Source organism: Leopardus geoffroyi, chromosome B4 (assembly GCF_018350155.1).
Source record: "Leopardus geoffroyi isolate Oge1 chromosome B4, O.geoffroyi_Oge1_pat1.0, whole genome shotgun sequence".
In the NCBI taxonomy this organism is placed as follows: Eukaryota; Metazoa; Chordata; class Mammalia; order Carnivora; family Felidae; genus Leopardus; species Leopardus geoffroyi.
This window is the reverse complement of record NC_059341.1, coordinates 43,931,153-43,952,327: the sequence shown is the minus strand read 5'-3', so window position 1 is coordinate 43,952,327 and position 21,175 is coordinate 43,931,153. Positions and strand designations below refer to the sequence as shown.

General features: G+C 40.6%; 1 protein-coding gene across 5 annotated transcripts; it reads left to right on the top strand.

Annotated features, from left to right (window-relative positions):
• Positions 1–569: 569 nt before the first annotated feature.
• CLEC2A (C-type lectin domain family 2 member A) lies at positions 570–20,733 on the top strand. Of its 5 annotated transcripts, XM_045464336.1 has the most exons (6): positions 571–760; positions 3,279–3,360; positions 11,583–11,657; positions 15,589–15,758; positions 18,133–18,236; positions 20,217–20,733. In XM_045464336.1, exons 3-6 carry the CDS (start codon positions 11,606–11,608, stop codon positions 20,323–20,325), a joined length of 435 nt encoding a protein of 144 aa, XP_045320292.1. In that variant the 5' UTR covers positions 571–760; positions 3,279–3,360; positions 11,583–11,605; the 3' UTR covers positions 20,326–20,733. The 5 variants fall into 5 exon arrangements, with proteins under 5 accessions (XP_045320289.1, XP_045320292.1, XP_045320290.1 ...); XM_045464333.1 differs by lacking the exon at positions 3,279–3,360 and having other exon boundaries at positions 570–760; XM_045464337.1 differs by lacking the exon at positions 3,279–3,360 and having other exon boundaries at positions 731–760; positions 15,674–15,758.
• The last annotated feature ends 442 nt before the right edge of the window (positions 20,734–21,175 follow it).

The window sequence follows — 21,175 nt, the reverse complement described above, 5'->3', positions numbered from 1 at the left end:
AGAAAAAAGAAAGAAAAAAGAAAGAAAGAAAGAAAGAAAGAAAGAAAGAAAGAAAGAAAGAAAGAAAAGAAAGAAAGAAAAATGCCAGGCATAATGCCAGGCAATGATTATTGTAAGCATTCTCCATGTATAACCTCATTTGATCACTGTAACATTCCTACAGGTAAGTAGAATTTTGCTCTCAATTTTACAGAAGGGAGAACTGAGCATCGGAGTTTAAATAGCTTTCCAAATGTCACACAAGTAATAACTGCATTTGAACCCATATAGACTGAATAATGTGTGTGTGTAGGTAATTACTATTAATGATTTGGCTTTCTATAAAGATGAGAAATGAGATAATTCCAAGAAAGAAATATAGAGTGCTATAAGGCGATGGATATTATTTTCCATGTGTTCCACTCAATATGCCACATAGGATATTTTTATTCTTTTTAAGGACAAAAATATTTTGCCAATTTCATGACACTCCTTTGCTTATTATGGATGAGTCAACTTCCCACTTATCCTAATGAATCTATTTTTATCTCTGGTCTGAACTGGTTTGACAGTTTACTCATACCACTTCTCCTTGGTTCAAATGAGCATTGCCAATTTTTCCACTACAGTTGGACGTCAAAGCCTGCTGATTCTTTTTCTTTGTTAGCGATGTATGGAGGTAGCCTTCTAGTTCTCTCCTGTTGATCTGGATCAATCACGGATGCCATGATCACCCCAGAGCTGCGTGATGCGAGGCATGGTAACCGGATATGCAGGAAAAGTAAGTTTCCTTGGGTGACGGAGAATGAAGGGAAAATCAATAAAAAACAAAATATAGGACAGTCTAAAAATTCCAAACTCTTTCCTAAGGGAGGAAAACTACTCAAGTTTATGAGGTAGAGGAAGCAGCTCTGTAAAGTAATGCAAGATTGGAGAGAATGTGTGGAGTTTTGTATCTGTAAAAGAGTGAGCATAAGCTTGTGAAAATGAAAATATTTGGGGTGAATTTTATGGTGTGTGCATTATATGCCAATAAAAAGGTTTTTTTTTTAAATGTACTCTTACAACAGAGAAAAGTTATTTGCCACAGTTTTGCCCAATCCTGTAACGGAGATTGCATTCACTCTCTCAACTAGCACAGACCACGGATGGATTGAAGTAGCTGATGTCTTGCTAAAGTGAGTGAAGATATTTCTAAATGTTTCTGCTTGGGTCAGGTGGATTTTCAGAATCGTTCAGTGTCCAGTGTCTTTATTGTTTCCCCAACATCATCTGGATAAAAGTTGAGAAAATCTGGAAGATGGCTTGAAGATGCTTATTAGGGCTGAAAAGGGCTTTTGAAGTGTAAGGATTGACTGAGCCTAAAAATTATGCTAATTTTAACTGGATTGAAATGCAAACAGGCAAACTAACAAATGACAATGAGCCACAATGAAACGAAACAAAACGCCACCATTCACGACAATTGATAGGGTTTCTGTTAGACAACATGAGTGAACCATTTTTGCCAAATTACATGATCAGAATAGGAAACCTTTCAAAACTTCATGAGAAAGACAGTGACGAGAAACAAATCATTTCTGCAGTTTACCGGTATGAATTCCGATAGCAGCTATCCAGCGAGTCTCTTAATAAACAAATCTAGTAATCTTAAAAGTGGAGGAGAGGGCGCCTGGGTGGCGCAGTCGGTTAAGCGTCCGACTTCAGCCAGGTCGTGATCTCGCGGTCCGTGAGTTCGAGCCCTGCGTCAGGCTCTGGGCTGATGGCTCAGAGCCTGGAGCCTGTTTCCAATTCTGTGTCTCCCTCTCTCTGTGCCCCTCCCCCGTTCATGCTCTGTCTCTCTCTGTCCCAAAAATAAATAAACGTTGAAAAAAAAAAAATTAAAAAAAAAAAAAAAAAAGTGGAGGAGACTTCAGTAGTCACTTAATAAAACTTCTCACTTCGTGTAACATTTCTAGCTACAACACTTCTAGCAGAAATTTCTACGCCAGAATACTTGTAGTGATAACATCTCTATCTTACAAAGCGGTCTGTTTCAATTCTGAGCAATTTTAATTAGAAGTGTCTTTAGCAAATGCAATGTATTATTCACTTAAAAGCAGGTCAAAGGCTAAATTTTATTTTGTTTTCTACCACAATAAAATAAATTCAGTCTTTTCTTTTCAGCATGGCTTTTGAGCACTCATCATGCACACTCGGGAGGCCTGGGTGATTTCTTGAGCACCAGAAAATGTAATAATTGTCCGAAGGCCAGAGGGAAGGAAGCAAAAGCAGAAATCCAAAACTTGCCTTGAACATATTTTCTTTTTTGTAGCCTCACGCTGCTGTATCTCCCAAATGCAAGCCCTGAGCCTTATCACTCTTAGCATTCGTGCACACTCATGCACACACACAACGCTCACAGGTATAAACTAGCCTTAGATCTCCAAAGGGCTTTCTAGCAGTCCCTTATGTTGATTTCCCAAATCTCTGTCTTTCCCCTACCTCCGAACTTTCCTCAGTTACTTTTTTAAGGATGAAAGCAGATACCTGCGGATGGCCATTGTCTCATCCACTAAGGAATTTGTTCAAGAATGGATTGCTAATAGAATGACTAATTTTTCTTATCAGATAGAATTTGTGTCCTTATGACACTGAATAATTCTCTTTGATATCGTTGAAAACTAACAAAACAGGGGTGCCTGGGGGGCTCAGTCAGTTAATCGTCAGATTAACTTGATTTCGGCTCAGGTCATGTCTCACGGTTCCTGAGTTGGAGCTCCGAGTTGGGCTCTGCACTGACCCTGTGGAGTCTGCTTGGGATTCCCCCCCGCCGCCCTCTCTCTCAAAATAAATTTAATAAAAAAGAGAGAAAGAAAAATAGTGGGACACGTGGATGGCTTAGCTGGTCAAGCGTCCGACTTAGGCTCAGGTCATGATCTCAAGGTTAGTGAGTTTCAGGTCACTGTGCTGACAACCCAGAGCCTGGAACTTGCTTCAGATTCTGCGTCTCCCTCTCTCTCTGCCCCTCCCCCGCTCACACTTTGTCTCTCTCTCTCTCAAAAATAAGCATAGCACAACAATAAATGTAAGTGATAAGTAGAAAGTTTAGGGGCGTGGTATACAGAGGAGTCCCAGAAAGAGTGAAGTATAAAGGGACGGGGTTATTTTTAGCAGTAGCAGAAGAAAAAGTATCATAACAGAAGAAACCTATGCTCCTCAAATTGGAAAAAGCATGCACAGTGATGAGCAGAAAGATTAAAAGGATGTTTTTGGTAATTTGATAACTGTTGCTGAATTGCAAAACATCAAGTACAAAGAGGAAATCTTGGAAGCCTTCAAAGAGAAGGAAAACACACAAACCGGATGAACCCTAAGAAACCGAAAATCCTCCTCTGGATGGTAAGTTTCTCATCGGCGACAGCAGCTGCGTAAAGAGAATAGTGCAACTTCTTCGCGTGCATAAAGGGGTTTTCATTCAGGTTTTTCACCCAGTCTAGCAGATGTTTGAGCAAATTTGCAGATGTAAAAATTTTTAAATGATTGCGACGCGTCTCCGGAAATGAATTCACAGGAAACAAAATCAAACAAGAAAAATACAAAAAGAAGTAGGGCACAAGAACGATTAAAAAGCCAGAGGACCGAAAATACTAAGTACAAATAAGTGATTTTTTTTTTCAACGTTTATTTATTTTTGGGACAGAGAGAGACAGAGCATGAACGGGGGAGGGGCAGAAAGAGAGGGAGACACAGAATCGGAAACAGGCTCCAGGCTCTGAGCCATCAGCCCAGAGCCCGACGCGGGGCTCGAAATCACGGACCGCGAGATCGTGACCTGGCTGAAGTCGGACGCTTAACCGACTGAGCCACCCAGGCGCCCCAAGTGATTTTTTTATAGTACTGCAATGACCTCGGATGAAATTATTAATCTCTCTGAGCATCAGTGTCTGCATTTATAAAATAAGGATAATTCATCTTGTCTCACGGACGTTGTTATGAGGAATGAGTCAGGTTTTCCGTGAAGAGTATCTAGTTCATTGCCTGATAAGTATTCAGTGCTTAGGAAAAGGTAACTCTGCGTATATATACACACTTATGCATATTTGGCCTTACACACAGATGGATGAAGCAATACACTGAAATCTTAAGCACTCTCCCATGCTACCTTCGTATCCCTGATTATCTTCTAGTTAGTGATCTTTAACATAGATATGGCACATGTAGAAGGGATGCTCTCCCAACGGCCATGTGAAGCTAACAAAACGACTGTTAATATGTAATTGGATAGACTCTGAATTCAGAGAAAACATACATTGAAACATAATTCATTGTTAACATGAATTAACAGCCGAAGTTTTGTTTTCCCTCATTCTTGCATGTCCCTACCGGGACGAGATTTCTGCAGTCTGCTGTCCTCATCTTCTTCCAGTAACCTCATCAGAATCCTTCATACCTTAACTCTTTCCATCGTGCAGCGATAGGAATCTTTCTCCTCTTTACCCTCGTTAAACAGATCTGTGACCATACGAAGCCGACTGATTTATTTGGCCAAATGTATTGCATTTTATTTATTTATTTTTTTGTAACACTGATGTCCAGCGATCCAAAATTCAGAATCATTTTGAAAATTCTGTCAGTGTTTGCTTCCTATATTTTGGATATCTGGTGTCTGGAATGTATATGTTTATAATTTGGTTAGATTGCATTTTAAAATGGTACCCTTGCAGGCTAGCCAGGAACCTTATTATATTAATTCTTCTATTTCCTCTCCTCACAAACCCCATGGATTGGGATTATAATGTAAAAAGATGGCCTTGTCCAAGTACTGCTTTTTTCATAGCCTTTAAGGTTGAATTCTGGACCAGAGAAGCTTTCCTGTGAGGTAGAAACAGAAAGGGGCTGCCGACAGTAGTCTGTTGTGTTTATAACTCACAGTCTTGCACTCCAAGGTCATGATGTCTCCTCAAATTAAAACATTGGCCTTCAGGGGCGCCTGGGTGGCTTGGTCGGTTGAGCATCCGACTTTGGCTCGGGTCATGATCTCACGGTCCGTGAGTTTGAGCCCCGCGTCGGGCTCTGTGCTGACAGCTCAGAGCCTGGAGCCTGTTTCGGATTCTGTGTCTCCCTCTCTCTCTGCTCCTCCCCCATTCATGCTCTGTCTCTCTCTGTCTCAAAAATAAATAATGTTAAAAAAAATTAAAAAAAAAACTGGCCTTCAGTCATGATACTATATGAGGTCACTGATGCCTGGAGAACATGTAAAGTAGCTGGGGACCTGAAAAAGGTAACCCCTCTAAAACACAATAATTCCTAGAATATTCCAAGAAGAAAAATCGAAGAGTTATTATGAGAATTAAAACATAATAAAAACACTCAACCAGATTAGGAAAACCAAGTGGAAATATTAAGTATGGAAATATATTTGAAATAAAGGACATTTTGTAGAGTTAATCAGTAGAACTGATGCCATTAAGAATGAATTAGTCTAAAACACAGTAGAAAAGAAAACGAAATGGAAAATACAAAAGAAAAGCAGAGCGATATGAAATGCAAGAAGAAATGCCAACTCAAGATAGTAAGAGAAGGAGGATCTGAGAAGGAGAGAGAGATGGAGAGAGAGAGAGAGAGAGATGAAATGGAGGATAAATTAAAGAAAGCCAAACACAGAATTATGGGGTGCCTGGATGGCTCAGTTGGTTAAGCATCCATTCGGCTCAGGTCATGATCTCACTGTTTGTAGGTTTGAGCCCCACGTCGGGCTCTGTGCTGACAACTCAGAGCCTAGAGCCTCCTTCGGATTCTGTGTCTCCCTCTCTCTCTGTTCTTCCCCTACTTTCACTGCCTCTGTCTCTCAAAAACATGAATAAAGGTTAAAAAATAACAAAAAAGAGAGGGCCAAACACAAAATTAAAATTGGTATTAGGGGGTGCCTGGATGGCTCAGGCAGTTAAGCATCTGACTCTTGATTTCAGCTCAGGTCATGATCTTACAGTTCGTAGGTTCAAGCCCAGAGTCAGACTCTACACAGACAGCACCGAGCTGCCTGGGATTCTCTCTCTCCCTCCCTCTCTACCCCATCCCCTGCTCTCTCTATTTCTCTCTCACAAATAAATAAACATTTAAAAACCATAAATATTAAAATTTAATAAAATATTTTGAAAATGATTCATCAGTTGTTACAGGTTGAATTCTGCCCCCCACAAACTCATAGGTTGGCGTCCAAACCCCCAGTATCTCAGACTGTGATCTCATTTGGAGATCAAGTCTTTATTAAATTAAAATGAAGTCAGTGGGAGTGGACCCCAATCCATTATGACTGATGTCCTTATTAAAAGGGGAAATTTGGAGATAGACTCACATATAGGGATAATGCCCTATCAACATAGTGATAACTATAAGCCAAAAAAAAAAAAAAAAAAAAAAAAAAAAAAGCCTAGAACAGATCCTTTCCTTACAGCCCCCAAAAAGAACCAACCCCACCAACACCTTAGTTTCAGACTTCCAGCCTCCAGAAATGAGACACAATAAATATCTGTTGCTTAAGCCACTCAGTCTGTGGGGCCTCATTAGGGCCGTCCTAACAAAGTGAAATACCCATGCATTTATCATGCATTTATCAACTTAGATAACAGAGAATCAATAGATTTGGGGGAGAGATAAAATGTCAAAACAAAACGTGAAAAAAGAAATAATTAAAGTAAATGTGGAAAGGGCACCTGTGTCCCTGGGTTGAGCAACCAACTCTTTTTTTTTTTTTTTTTTAATTTTTTTTTTTCAACGTTTATTTATTTTTGGGACAGAGAGAGACAGAGCATGAACGGGGGAGGTGCAGAGAGAGAGGGAGACACAGAATCGGAAACAGGCTCCAGGCTCTGAGCCATCAGCCCAGAGCCTGACTCGGGGCTCGAACTCACGGACCGCGAGATCGTGACCTGGCTGAAGTCGGACGCTCAACCGACTGCGCCACCCAGGCGCCCCGAGCAACCAACTCTTAAATTCGGCTCAGGTCATGGTCTCACGGTGCATGAGATCGAGCCCCGCTTCCGGCCCTCGCTGGCAGCACGGAACCCGCTTGGGATTTTCTCTCTCTGTCGCTGCTCATCCTCCACTTGTGCTCTTTCTCTCTCTTTCTCTCAGAAATAAGTAAATAAGCAGTTTTTTTAAAAAGACACCTTTCCCCTTTTACTGTGATCATGAAACTGAAGGAAACCAGAATGCGTATCCCCAAACATGTCTCTTTGACATAAAAAAATATTCTGGACCGAAAGCAATCAGGAAGCAATGAACACGGGAGAAACTCACCCTACTCCACTGTTTCCACCTAAAGATATAAATTCTCCTTTCACTACACCAATTCTTTTTTTTTTTAATTTTTTTTTTCAACGTTTATTTATTTTTGGGACAGAGAATGAACGGGGGAGGGGCAGAGAGAGAGGGAGACACAGAATCGGAAGCAGGCTCCAGGCTCTGAGCCATCAGCCCAGAGCCCCACGCGGGGCTCGAACTCCCTGACCGTGAGATCGTGACCTGGCTGAAGTCGGACGCTTAACCGACTGCGCCACCCAGGCGCCCCTCACTACACCAATTCTTATTGGCCCCTGGAAAGCAAACCGTACTCCATTAGCTTCCCACAGAACGCCACCTTTGGAAGAAGATTGAACCTGCTTTTCCTTCCGCTGTTACTTCTCTCCAAAAGTATTGTTCTTTGTGGAAGATGCTAAGTAGGCTGGCTTTCTAAAATCCCCTTGGATTTCCTCTTCGTTTTGGCTTCTCCCATGTGATGGGTCAGTACCTTGTTTTTCCCTTATTAATCTTTTTGTTGAAAAGCCCAGCCGAGGGGTGCCTGGGTGGCTCAGTGGGCGAAACCTCCGAGCCTGGAGCCTGCTTCCGATTCTGTGTCCCCTTCTCTCTCCGCCCCGCCCCCACGTGTGCTCTGGCTCTCTCTGGCTCTCAAAAATAAATAAATGTAAAAAAAAAAAAATAAATAGCTTTCATTCTTTTTATGCCACTGTTTTCCAGAGTGGCTGTGCCAGCTTGCATTCCCGCCAACCCCGTAAGAGGGGTCCCCGTCCTCTGCATCCTCGCCAACACCTGCTGTTTCCTGTGTTATTCATTTTAGCACATTCTGACAGAGTGAGGTGATATCTCATTGCAGTTTTGATTTGCATTCCCCTGGGGATCATTGATGCTGAGCATCTTTTCATGTGTCCGTTTGCCATCTGGACGTCTTCTTTGGGAAAATGTCTATTCATGTCTTCTGTCCATTTTTAAAATGGATTATTAGGGGGTTTTTTGGAGGGGAGGTTGAGGTATATAAGTTCTTTGTATATTTTGGAAGCATTTAGTCTACTTACATTCAAAATAATTATTGATAGATATGTATTTATTGCCATTTTATTACTTGTTTTGTAATTGTTTCTAGAGAGTTTTTCTGATCCTTTCTTGTCTTTGTCACTGTTGGTCTCTCCTTTGCATTTAAAGCGTCCACTTTAGTATTTCTTGCAGGGCTGGTTTGTGGTCTTGAACTCCTTTAGTTTTTGTGTATCTGGGAAATCCTTATCTCTCCTATTCCAAATGATAGCCTTGCTGGATAGAGTATTCTTGGCTGCAGATTTTTCCTAGTCAGCATGTGGAACGTATCATGCCCTTCCTTTCTGGCTTCTAAGTTTCTCCTGGAGAGATCTGAATCTAGCCTTAAGGTTCTTCCCTTGTAAGTTAAGGACTTCTTTTGTCTTGGTGCTTTTAAGATTTTTTCTTTACACTGTATTTTGCGAGTTTAATTACAATGGGCCTTGTTGTTGGCCAGCTTTTGTTAATTTTGATGGGATTTCTCTGTGCCTCCTAGATCTGGATGTCTGTTTCCTTCCCCAGATTAAGGAAGTTTTTAGCTGTTATCTCTTCAAATATGTTTTATGCCATCTGTTCTCTCTTCTCTGGGACTCCTATAATACAAATATTACTTTTGATGGAGTCACTGAGTTCCCTAAGTCTATTCTCATTTTCCATAATTCTCTTTCTCGCTATTGTTCAACTTCATTATTTTCCATTATTTTGTCTTCTAGGTCACTAATTCAGTCCTCTGCTTCTTCCAGCCTGCTGTTCATTGAATCAAACCTGTGTCCAATCTTGCGTATTGCACTCTTCATCTCTGATACTTTTTTGACTCTTTGATTTCTGTGGCAAGGGTCCCACTGATGTCTTCCTTTTTTTTTTCTTCTCAAATCCAGTTGAATATTGTTATAGTTGTTGCTTTAAATTCTGTATCAAGCATGTTACTTATATCTGTTTCACTTAGATGTCTGGCAGTGGCCTTACCTTGTTCTTTCATTTGGCATTTTGTCTAAGTCTCTGCTTTCTTCTTTGTGTTTGAAAAGCCAGTCATGTCTCCTGCTCCTCAAAGTAGTGGCTTTATGAAGAAGGAGTCATGTAATGTCCAGGGCCTGATGCTTCAGGGAGGATCCCTGGTTTGTGCCGCATGTGCTCTGCTGTTGTGTTTTGCAGGGGCTCTCCTTGCCTACTGTGGGCAGTGTTGGGTCGCTGGCCTGAATGTGGTGAGTTTTAACTATGTGTGCTCTAGTCTGCTGTGAAATGAGACCTGTCACCACCCGCACCAGAACGGAGGCCCTGCAGAACTCTCTGGTCAGGAGATGTGGTCTGGGCAGGCATTTGTGCTGATCTTCTATAGGAGGGGACCAGTGTCCTGGGACTGATGCAAGCATGACTAGGAAGGGCACCCCTGCCAGAGTTCAGGGGTGTGGGACTTGATGTAAATAAGTCAGGCGGACAATGTTGGCATTGCATTGTTTCTTGCAGATGGCTCTGTCTTTATGCTGAGGGGCTGGGGGGGGGGGTGGGGGTGGGGAGGGGCACACACCAGCATCTTTGTTCCTATGAATGTTGACTCTCAGTAATGAGTTCTGAGAAGTGTAAATAATCTCCCCTTTGTGTGCCCCGGCATTCTTACAATCACAGTTTCAACACTGTCTTCCTCCAGATTGTCTGCCTGCCTTGTCTCCAGGAGCAGCGCAGTGCCCTCAAGGCTCTATTCCGGCCAAGCCTCCCGACCTTTAAAAACCCAGGCTTTGGGGCGCCTGGGTGGCGCAGTCGGTTAAGCCTCCGACTTCAGCCAGGTCACGATCTCGCGGTCCGGGAGTTCGAGCCCCGTGTCAGGCTCTGGGCTGATGGCTCAGAGCCTGGAGCCTGTTTCCGATTCTGTGTCTCCCTCTCTCTCTGCCCCTCCCCCGTTCATGCTCTGTCTCTCTCTGTCCCAAAAATAAATAAACGGAAAAAAAAATTAAAAAAAAAAAAAAACAAAAAAAAACACAACCCAGGCTTTAAGCCCCACTGGTTGCAAGAACTGATGAAATTCAGCCCCTCTCATTTTCCAAGCCAATGTCTTTGGGGAGATGTTCTCCTTGTGCATTCTCCTATGTGCTCCCCTCTCTCTCCCTCCCTTTCCTGTGACCAGTACTCCCTCCCCTCCATAGCACCCTCCATCTATTTCTCTCTTAAAACATGTCTTCCCACCTTCTTCAGTGTGGCCTCTTCTCTCCCTTTACTCGTGGAGTTTGTTTTGTCAGTCTTCAGGTCAACTTCTAAGGTATGTAGGACAATTTGACAGTTTTCTTTTTTAAACTTTTTTTTTTTTTAACGTTTATTTATTTTTGAGAGAGAGAGAGACAGAGCATGAACGGGGGAGGGTCAGAGAGAGGGAGACACAGAATCTGAAACAGGCTCCAGGCTCTGAGCTGTCAGCACAGAGCCCGACGCGGGGCTCGAACTCACAGACCGTGAGATCATGACCTGAGCCGAAGTCGGACGCTTAACCGACTGAGCCACCCAGGCGCCCCTAATTTGACAGTTTTCTAGTTGTGCTTGTGAAATGAGAGGAGCCTGTGGCTCTCCCACTTCTGCCACGATCTTCCTGACTCCCCAAATCCTTTTTCCTGATATTTAAATGCATGTGAGTGAAAAACATTCTTTCCAGATTGTTTCTACATTTGCTAAGTAAATGTCAGAGAAGATCACTACTAAAAGTATTACTGTTTGTTTTAATCTCTTAACATTTCCATGAATGCCAAATCGCCTCTCTAATTCATTCTGCTCACCACAAATTACTGCTTTTATCTTGACATTTCCTTGCTTAAATGCATTAAATTTCTCCCTACTGCTTACAGAATAAATAAAAACATTTATCTTAAGTTTTCTACTGTCATATGATCCTATGACTGTCCTTTCTCTCCTATCTTTGATTTTGTTGATTTATGTTGTCTTTTATAGTCACTTGTCTGATCATAGCCCTTTTGTTGAACCTTGGACTTTCTTGATTACCATCCACCATTCACACCATTTCTACCTTTTGAAATAACCTTGCATTTCCTCCCTCCTTCCACCAAGTCTAAGTGACCTCTCCACTGCTGATGCCCCATCTGAACAGCTACAGCGGTCATTGGCACTTCTCTTCTTTGCACTTTATAAGGTCATTGTATCCTTTATTACTTTAAGATGTAGATGCTCTTAATGAGAGTTTTTAAATTGATTATCATAAAGAGGGATAAACGAAAATAAATATTCAGGCTAGGTTTCTCTGGACATTTTACAATAGACGTTTATTTGTTTTGCAGTTCACAAATTGAAAAAAGGCTGGATGTTACACCTTTGTATGTATCTCTCGCTCATACTGACCAGTGCCATACTAGGTGAGTAGCTTAGCTCATAAATTGTCTATGCTTCTCCATGCACGGTAGGGCCAAACATATCTCAGACTTAATCTTGGATTTCTCAGTCCTGGAGTAATAAAAAGGTCTTGTAGAGACAAGGCCTCAGATTCCTACCAGTTTGGCAGGTTTTACCACATTCCTTGCCTTTCTCAAAAATGCTCTTGGGGCACCTGGGTGGCTCAGTTAGCTAAGCATCCGACTCTTGGTTTAGGCTCAGGTCATGATCTCATGGTCATGAGACTGAGCCCCACACCAGGCTCGGCTTTGACAGCCTGGAGCCTGTTTGGGATTCTCTCTTTCCATCTCTCTCTCTCTCCCCCTCCCCTCCTCTCAAAATAAAGAAACTTAAAAAAAAATACTGTTGAGTCTTTTCTTCGTGCTATCCATTCTGACTAGGAGAGGTGATATTCCATTGTGGTTTTGATTTACATTTCCCTGATGATGAGTGATGTTGAGAATTGTGTCACATGTCTGTTAGTCATCTGCACATCTTCCCTGGAAAAAAAATGTCTATTTAGGTCCCCTGTTTATTTTTAAATTGGATTATTTGGCTTTTTTTGGTGTTATGAGTTATTCCTATATTCTGGATATTAACTTCTTGTTGGATAGATCACTTGTAAGTGAATAAATAAAGAAGATGCGGCGTATATACATAATGGGATATTATTCAGCCATAAAAAGAATGAAATCTCCCCATGATGATGACAAGGATGGACTTAGAGGGTATTATGAGAAGTGAAGTAGGCCAGAGAAAGACAAATACCGTATTATTTCACTTCTATGCAGAATCTGAAAAATAAAATAAGCAAACAAAAACAGACACAAACTCAAAAAATACAGAGAACAGCCTAGTGGTTGCTTGCCAGATGGAGGGAGTTCGAGGAATGAGCAAAACAGGTGAAGGGTATTAAGAGGTACAGACTTCTTAGTTATTAAATAAATAATCATGGAGATTAAAAGTACAGCATAAGGAATATAGTGAAGAATATCATAATAACTTGGAAGGTGACCAGTGATAACTGCATTTTTCACACTGAGCATTTTCTAATGTATAAAACTGTCAGATCACTATGTTGTACACCTGAAACTAATATATGACCATACCTTAGCTAAAAAAGTGAATTAAAAAAATTAAATAGGGTCACCTGGCTGGCTCAGTCTATAGAGCATGGGACCCTTAATCTCAGGGTTATGAATTTGAGCTCCATGTTGGGTGTAGAGATCACTTAAGAAAAAACAACAACAACAAAAAAAACTAAATATTCTAAATATCACAATACAGTCATCTTAATCTCAAAATACAGTCATCATCTTGAATTATAGTTCTTAGTCTTTTTTTTTTTTTTTTTTAACGTTTTATTTATTTTTGAGACAGAGAGAGACAGAGCATGAACGGGGGAGGGGCAGAGAGAGAGGGAGACACAGAATCGGAAGCAGGCTCCAGGCTCTGAGCCATCAGCCCAGAGCCCGACGCGGGGCTCGAACTCACGGACCCCGAGATCATGACCTGAGCCGAAGTCGGACGCCCAACCGACTGAGCCACCCAGGCGCCCCTAGTTCTTAGTCTTTGAGTAAGATAATTATACATTTTCAAATGACCACCAGATAACATCACCAATAGTCATGTTTTTTTTCCAATGTTTGTTTGTTTTTTATTTTTTTAAATTTACATCCAAATTAGTTAGCATATAGTGCAACCGTGATTTCAGGAGTAGATTCCTCAGTGCCCCTTACCCATTTAGCCCATCCCCCTTCCCACAACCCCTCCAGCAGCCCTCAGTTTGTTCTCCATATTTATGAGTCTCTTCTGTTTTGTCCCCCTCCCTGTTTTTATATTACTTTCGTTTCCCTTCCCTTATGTTCACCTGTTTTGTCTCTTAAAGTCCTCATAATAGTCCTGTTTTTTTTAACTGAGAGTACTTTGTGCAAGTTAAAGAACCAATTTTAGTGACACCTGGGTGGCTCAGTCAGATGAACGTCTGACTTTTTGGTTTCTGCTCAGGTCATGATCTCACGGTTTCATGAGTTTGAGCTCCGCATTGGGTTCTGCACTGACATTGCGGACCCTGCTTGGGATCCTCTCTCTTCCTCTCTCTCTGCCCCTTCCCCACTCATTCTTTCTCTCTCTCAAAATTTTTTGTTTAAAAAAGAACCAATATTACATACACTATGCTTATTACTTTTATTTAATTCTCACAAGGCCATGACATAAGTATAATTATGAAATCCACTTACAGGCACAGAAATAGAAGCCAGAGTGAATAAGCTGCCTCTCACAAATGACAAATTCCAGAGCCAGAATGGAGACTCTTGTCTGTCTGGTTCTAATTCCTGATATTTTAACCACCAGGCAATATTGTCTTTATAACTTCAGTATTTCTTTGCTCTAATTTCTTTTGGATCAAGATTAAGTTATATTACTAACAGTTGTTCTAGGAAACATTTATGATGTAAAAAAAAAATGTCATAATGGCACAAGTGATTCGTTGCAAGATTTTCTCTGTTGGAGCAGCTTTGTGAAAATGAAGATTTTCACAATTTTCTTCTGGACACTGTTGGTTCGTTTTGTGAAAATAAGTCAAAGGTAGATTTTTAAATTCCTGAGCAGTGACTTAATAGTCTCAGAACTTGATTTTCCATTGAATGCTTTGCTTAATACAGCACTTAATTTAGGACTTAAGTTAAAGTAACACTTAGCACCCTTGGGGCACCTGGGTGGCTCAGTTTTTTGGGCATTCAACTCTTGATTTTGTCTGAGGTCATGATCCCAGGGTCATGGGATCAAGCCCTGCATTGGACTCTGCTGATTGTGGGGCCTGCTTAAGTTTCTCTCTCTCTCCCTCTGTCCCTCTCCCCTGCTCACACTTTCTCTCTCTCTAAAATAAAAACATAAAAAAACCAGTAACACTTAGCACTCTTTATTCTTGTTTTCTTTGTCATTCACAAGAGTACTGATATTCTTTTTTTGTATAGCTTTCTGTCATTATTAGAGTCCTGGGAGTGCAACGTTACTGGTATTTAATTATCTGACAGTTAATATATTTATAGAGAAGTGTTTCTATAAGAAGTCTTTACATTCATTCATTAATTATTTCAAAAAATTAAAACACAATATATTTCATTACCTATCTGTGGTAGCCTGACTCTGCCTCTAAGTATTACCAAAACAACAACAACAAAAAAAATTCATGGCAAAGTGAGGAGAGAAGGCTTTGGATTTGGCCTGACATTTAAACATTTACTTGGTTCTTTGCCAGTTACATTAACTTATTCAACCATTTGGAGGGCAGGGACTTTATCCTTTTCTGATTACTCATCACTTACCTAAAACCTTGAAACATAAAATTCTCAAAATATTCTGTACAGAAATAAATTCACCATTATTCCAGCTTCTTTGGCACTGAATATTGGTGAAGGAGAAAACATATTTACTAACTCATATTTCAGTGATTTGTTGTCATTTATGGTGAGTTTTACTTCCCTGTCTTGGATGTCCTTTTATGTCTAGGACCATTCATTTCTGTAAGGAAAGACAAGCCTTCCTTTATTACCCTGGTCCGTGAGACCGAAATGGTATTCATGTCTCTAGGTCTCTGTCGAGTGCTAAATTTTATGCATTATTTTGGGAGGACGTCAATATAGACTATGAGAGGCTGGTAGTTCCCTTCTTCAGAGTAGAAGCCAGGGAAATCAGATGAACTATGGACTGCTCAACCCTTGAATGGTTTTCTTTACAGACAGCAAGGACTGAATTCATCCATCATTCCATGAGTGAATTTAATTTTAGAGACTGCAAGCTGTGGGGGTAAAAGTGAAACTGATTCATCGGAACGAATAGAAACTCTCTTTAACTTATTTTTTGATACTTTCTTTCTTTCTTTCTTTCTTTTTTTTTTTTTTTTTTTTGTAGCAACAAAACTTTCAAAGTGTTCCCGAACTATGGCGTGTGAGGATGAATGGATTGGATTAAGAAAAAAGTGTTTCTATTTTTCCAGTGATACCAAAAATTGGACAGCCAGCAAAAGATTCTGCAGTTCACAGGGATCAGAACTTGCTCATATTGATACACGAGAGGATATGGTAAGAAAAGGAGAAATTTCTCAATCGTTTCAGTGCTTAAGTGTTACTAAGAGAGAATTAAAATGATAAAAGTGAGTACTCTATGATGATATATACCAGACAGTGTTCTAAGCACCATAACTATAAAAACTCATGCGATCTTCAATCCTGGTCTATGAAGTAAATATGTAAGTGCCCCTATTTTAAATTGTTTTTTTTCAACGTTTATTTATTTTTGGGACAGAGAGAGACAGAGCATGAACGGGGGAGGGGCAGAGAGAGAGGGAGACACAGAATCGGAAACAGGCTCCAGGCTCTGAGCCATCAGCCCAGAGCCCGACGCGGGGCTCGAACTCACGGACCGCGAGATCGTGACCTGGCTGAAGTCGGACGTTCAACCGACTGCGCCACCCAGGCGCCCCAGTGCCCCTATTTTAAAGATGAAGACAGTGAGGCACAGAGATGTTGTGTAACATAGCCTTTGTCACAGAGCCATAACTTGGTGAACTGGGATTTGAACCCACACAAATTAGCTAGTCATGCTAGGTCCTTAATCACAATGCATATTGTTTATATAGCTAAATGTCTTTATTTAATGTTTTTAGATTATTAAATGGATTGTTTTCATACTTTTACATTTTTATTCTGCCGAGAATAGCCTGGAAAAATTAAAACAAATAAAAAAGATATGGCTCTTGGAATTGAGGATAAGGATCTGAAGGAAATAGCACAGTTTGAAGAAAATGAGACAATGAAAAGAAGTGAAAGAGGGCAAAGGAAGGGAAACTTGAGCTACAGGAGCACCGAGTGAGGGAAAGGGTTTGTTTATAAAGAAAGTTGACTAATGGGTTTGTGGTCCAATACCAAGGAGCCAAAAGAAGAGAAACTAAATCCATCACTCAATATATTTTGTTGCAATAAATCATATTCATCCAGAAGTTAGTCTGATTTCTGATTATATGAGAAAGCATACAATAGCAATAATATTCTCATTCTGGTATCTACTCAAAGGACAGTTGACCCTTGAACAACACAGGTTTGAACTATACAGGTCCGCTTACATGCAAATTATTTTCAGTCATTACAGTAGGGCACTGAAAGTGTATTTTCTCTTCCTTATGATTTTTTAAATAACAGTTCCTTTCTCTAGTTTGTTATAAAAAAATTACGTAATATATATAGCATACGAAATGTGTCAGTTGTTTCCATTAGCAGCAAGACTTTCTGTCAAAGGTAAGCCATTAGCAGTTAAGTTTGGGGGGAATCAAGAGTTATACTTGGGGGTGCCTGGGTGGCTCAATCGGTTGAACAACAGTCTCTTGACTTCAGCTCAGGTCATGATCCCAGGGTCATGAGATCAAGCCATGCATTGGGCTCTGTGCTGAGCATAGAGCCTGCTTAAGATTCTCTCTCTTTCTCTCTCTCCTTCTGGCCCTCCCCTGCTCATGCTCTATCTCTAAAATTAAACAAATAAATACATGGGGCGCCTGGGTGGCGCAGTCGGTTAAGCGTCCGACTTCAGCCAGGTCACGATCTCGTGGTCCGTGAGTTCGAGCCCCGCGTCGGGCTCTGGGCTGATGGCTCAGAGCCTGGAGCCTGTTTCCGATTCTGTGTCTCCCTCTCTCTCTGCCCCTCCCCCGTTCATGTTCTGTCTCTCTCTGTCCCAAAAATAAATAAACTTTAAAAAATAAATAAATAAATAAATAAATACATAAATACGTAAAATTGAAAAAAGAGTTACACTTGGATTCTCAAGTGCATGGTGCCGTTGTTCAAGGATCAACTGTAGTTTATGACGGAGTTTTCCATTTTAACAGTACTTATACTCTCCATTAAACTCTTTCCCCCTGAAATCCCTCCTCTGGTTTTTGAGAAAGGACCTGTGGATAAAACAAAATAGAAGCGTTAGTTCTCTGTCACCCTTAGAGAACATTCTGTGCCGGTTCCTACAGAAAGTGCTCACCTCCCAATTTTGTTATCCAAACAGACATAGCATCATATCAGTTTATGGGCTTTGTCATTCACTCTGGAGCTAAAACGTACTGGTGGTCTATGCGTTCAAACTTGAAAGAAAGGAATTAAAATATGTTTTCCTCCTCAATAATGAGAAATAGAAATCACCCCTAAAGATGACCCAAGAGAGTGTAGCTCAGAGGATTTCAATGACTTTGTGGAAATCAGTCTATCGCTTACAAACATTTAGGAAGTACAAGAGCAAAGTGAAAATCTTGCTGATAAAACTAACCTCAATATCCCTACCTGTTGCTATAGAAGCAGGAGGGCATGCAGATTAGGAGGCCAATCATGAAAGATGGGATAGTGGGGGTGAGAAGCATGTTCAGCAATATGCTCGAAAATATTCAGCAGCAGATAATGCCCTGACTTTTTGTGAAAGGATTTTTTGAGGAAGCACGCAGGAACTTCTATGCACTGGATCGGATTGAACAGAAAACAAGGAGAGTCTTGGAAGTGGACCAATGGCACCATATTCAATCCTTGGTGAGTTTCCAATTTAGTAGGAAAGGCTTTATGGTGGTGTTGTATACAAATTTAGATCATTTTAAGTTGTATTATTACAAAGAAATCTTTCTATTTGTTACGTGCAACTGCCTTCGTTAGTGTCCACCCTGTAACATGTGCCCTTTCACACTGAAACATACCTTAGAGCAACCCATATCTCTTCCGCCTTGTTAAATGACACACAGTGAGGGGGGCCTGGTGGCTCACCAGCTAAACGTCCAACTTTGGCTCGGGTCATGATCTCACGGTTCGTGGTTCGAGCCTCACGTTGGGCTCTGTGCTGACAGCTCAGAGCTGGGAGCCTGCTAAGGATTCTGTGTCTCCTTCTCTCTCTGCTCCTCCCCTGCTCATTTTCTATCTCTATCTGAAAAATAAATAAACATTAAAAAGTAAATAAATAAATGACACAGTGAATTTTTTTGTTATTTTATTTTATTTTATTTTATTTTATTTTATTTTATTTTACTTGTATTGCCAGAGTCTTGCTAATAAACACTTCTCTTGATAATGCAAATTCAACTCATTTGCAAATTCTATTTTTTTAACGTTTATTTATTATTTTTTTTTTTAATTTTTTTTCAACGTTTATTTATTTTTGGGACAGAGAGAGACAGAGCATGAACGGGGGAGGGGCAGAGAGAGAGGGAGACACAGAATCGGAAACAGGCTCCAGGCTCTGAGCCATCAGCCCAGAGCCTGACGCGGGGCTCGAACTCACGGACCTCGAGATCGTGACCTGGCTGAAGTCGGACGCTTAACCGACTGCGCCACCCAGGCGCTCCTAACGTTTATTTATTTTTGAGACAGAGAGAGACAGAGCATGAACGGGGGAGGGTCAGAGAGAGGGAGACACAGAATCTGAAACAGGCTCCAGGCTCTGAGCTGTCAGCGCAGAGCCCGACGCGGGGCTTGAACTCACGAACCGTGAGATCATGACCTGCGCTGAAGCTGGATGCTCAACTGACTGAGCCATCCAGGCGCCCCAGCTCGTTTGCAAATTCTAAACCAAACCACAGGTATTACTTGCACCTTTTGAGAATTAATTGTATTTATACAAGATCTCTTTGTTTTAAAGAATTAGTGATCACATAGTTGTCTTTAACTTTCCATATGTCCATCATAAACAATATTATTTAGTTGGGTAACCATTATTGAGTGAATGTTGCTTTCTTACTTATGTACTATTGCCCCTGGAAACAAGGGCTGTGTGACTCTTGTAGCCATGTACTCCTGCCTTAGCATTTCATTAAGTTCTAGATAAACAATGGAATGAATTAAACAAATACTAAAATATGTGAGACGTGACAAATTACACTTACTACAGAAAATGGAAAAATCGATCATCAGCAGAGCAAATTAATAGAAACGATTGCAATTAGTCTTTTTGGGTTCTATCTCAGTATGTTTCAAAGGCATCAAATGAATATAAAACTTATTCCTTACCTTCAAAAAGGAACATCAGCTAAAAATATGCCAAGAAAATGCTTTAAGAAAAAGACTCTAGAGATCTTTGGATTTAGCAAACACAGTCTCTCCTGATAGATGGATAGAAATAGACATAGATAGATAAATGTAGACAGATATAGATATGGATATAGATATAGATATAGATGATATAGATATAGATGATATAGATACAGATAGATAAATGTGGGTAGATATAGACTTATATCTACATCTATGGCTTATCCATGTCTGTCTATATCTATATGTATATCTGCCTTTCTACTTATTATCTTAAATAAGGTTACAGTTTATACTAATAATTATAATAATTAAGTATTTACCTTCAGTCTTCTATTCCTTTAATGTAGCAGATATTTTTGTATAGCATATAGTGATGGGTGAGTACGGAGCTGAATGTTCTGTATAAAACGTCCTGGATCACTTGAATCTTAATTTGATTTTTGATTACAGCTGTCAGTGGTTCCCAAACTAATTGTAATTATTCCTTTTCAGGTTTGAAATTAGTGGGAATGGATCCTTTGCATTTCTGAATGCTGACAGAGTCCGTAGTTCTAGGGGATTTATTGATATCAAGTGGATTTGCAGCAAACCTAAGTTTTAATAGAGCAAAGAACTGAAAAATGACTGTGGTACATCTAATGGCTATACCGTGGATTAGGAGATGATAGGGAATGCATTGCAAAGCAGAACACTGCTTTCTGGCCATGCTGAAAACAGTTTATCTAGTTAATGTATATCCAGGGGGGACACTACACTTTTCTCATCTAGTTAATGTATATCTAGGGGTTAAGTCCTGCGTATGCTCAAATTCTTTAGACCATGGTATCGCACGGAATATTTTATCCTATCTTGGCTTGTTTTCTGCACATTTTTGATATGTTCGTTCTGGCACGTAGCCCACTGATGTATTGCACATTGTTTCCCTGAATGCATGCTTAATAAATATGGGAGCTTGAGAGCAGCTCCAGGAGACTTCCCTTAGTCTTCCTGTCACCTCTTTTGATTTGCATGGAGTCTTGAGTAATCCTTTCTGCCGTCTTCCGTTTTGCTGGACGAAGCCAAAACCCAAACCCACAAATGACTATCACACTTCAGAGTTAAAGGAAAGGCCTAGATAGGCAACATTTACTTCTCACTTGTTATGCTATTGAATACAGAATTTTGTGGGGCGCCTGGGTGGCTCAGTCTGTTAAGCATCTGACTTTGGTTCAGGTCATGATCTCAGTGTTCATGAATTTGAGCTCCGTGTTGGGCACTGTTGACAGATCAGATTCTGGAGCCTGCTTCAGATTGTGTCTCCCTCTCTCTCTGCCTCTCCGCTGCTCATGCTCTGTCTCTCTCAAATATAAATAAACATTAAAAAAAAGAATTTCAGAATCTTGAAAATATTAAACAAAGACACTAAAAACTGTTGAATAAATGAACCTCATCGATTCAAGACGCATAGCTTC

What these genes read in the sequence shown, in the direction of transcription:
- CLEC2A (XM_045464333.1), top strand. Translation starts at nt 706, where the DNA reads ATGATCACCCCAGAGCTGCGTGATGCGAGGCATGGTAACCGGATATGC. An exon ending in ACTGACCAGTGCCATACTAG is followed by an intron (nt 11,658 to 15,588) that starts GTGAGTAGCTTA and finishes TTTTTTTTGTAG; the next exon opens with CAACAAAACTTTCAAAGTGT. An exon ending in TTGATACACGAGAGGATATG is followed by an intron (nt 15,759 to 18,132) that starts GTAAGAAAAGGA and finishes TTTTTGTGAAAG; the next exon opens with GATTTTTTGAGGAAGCACGC.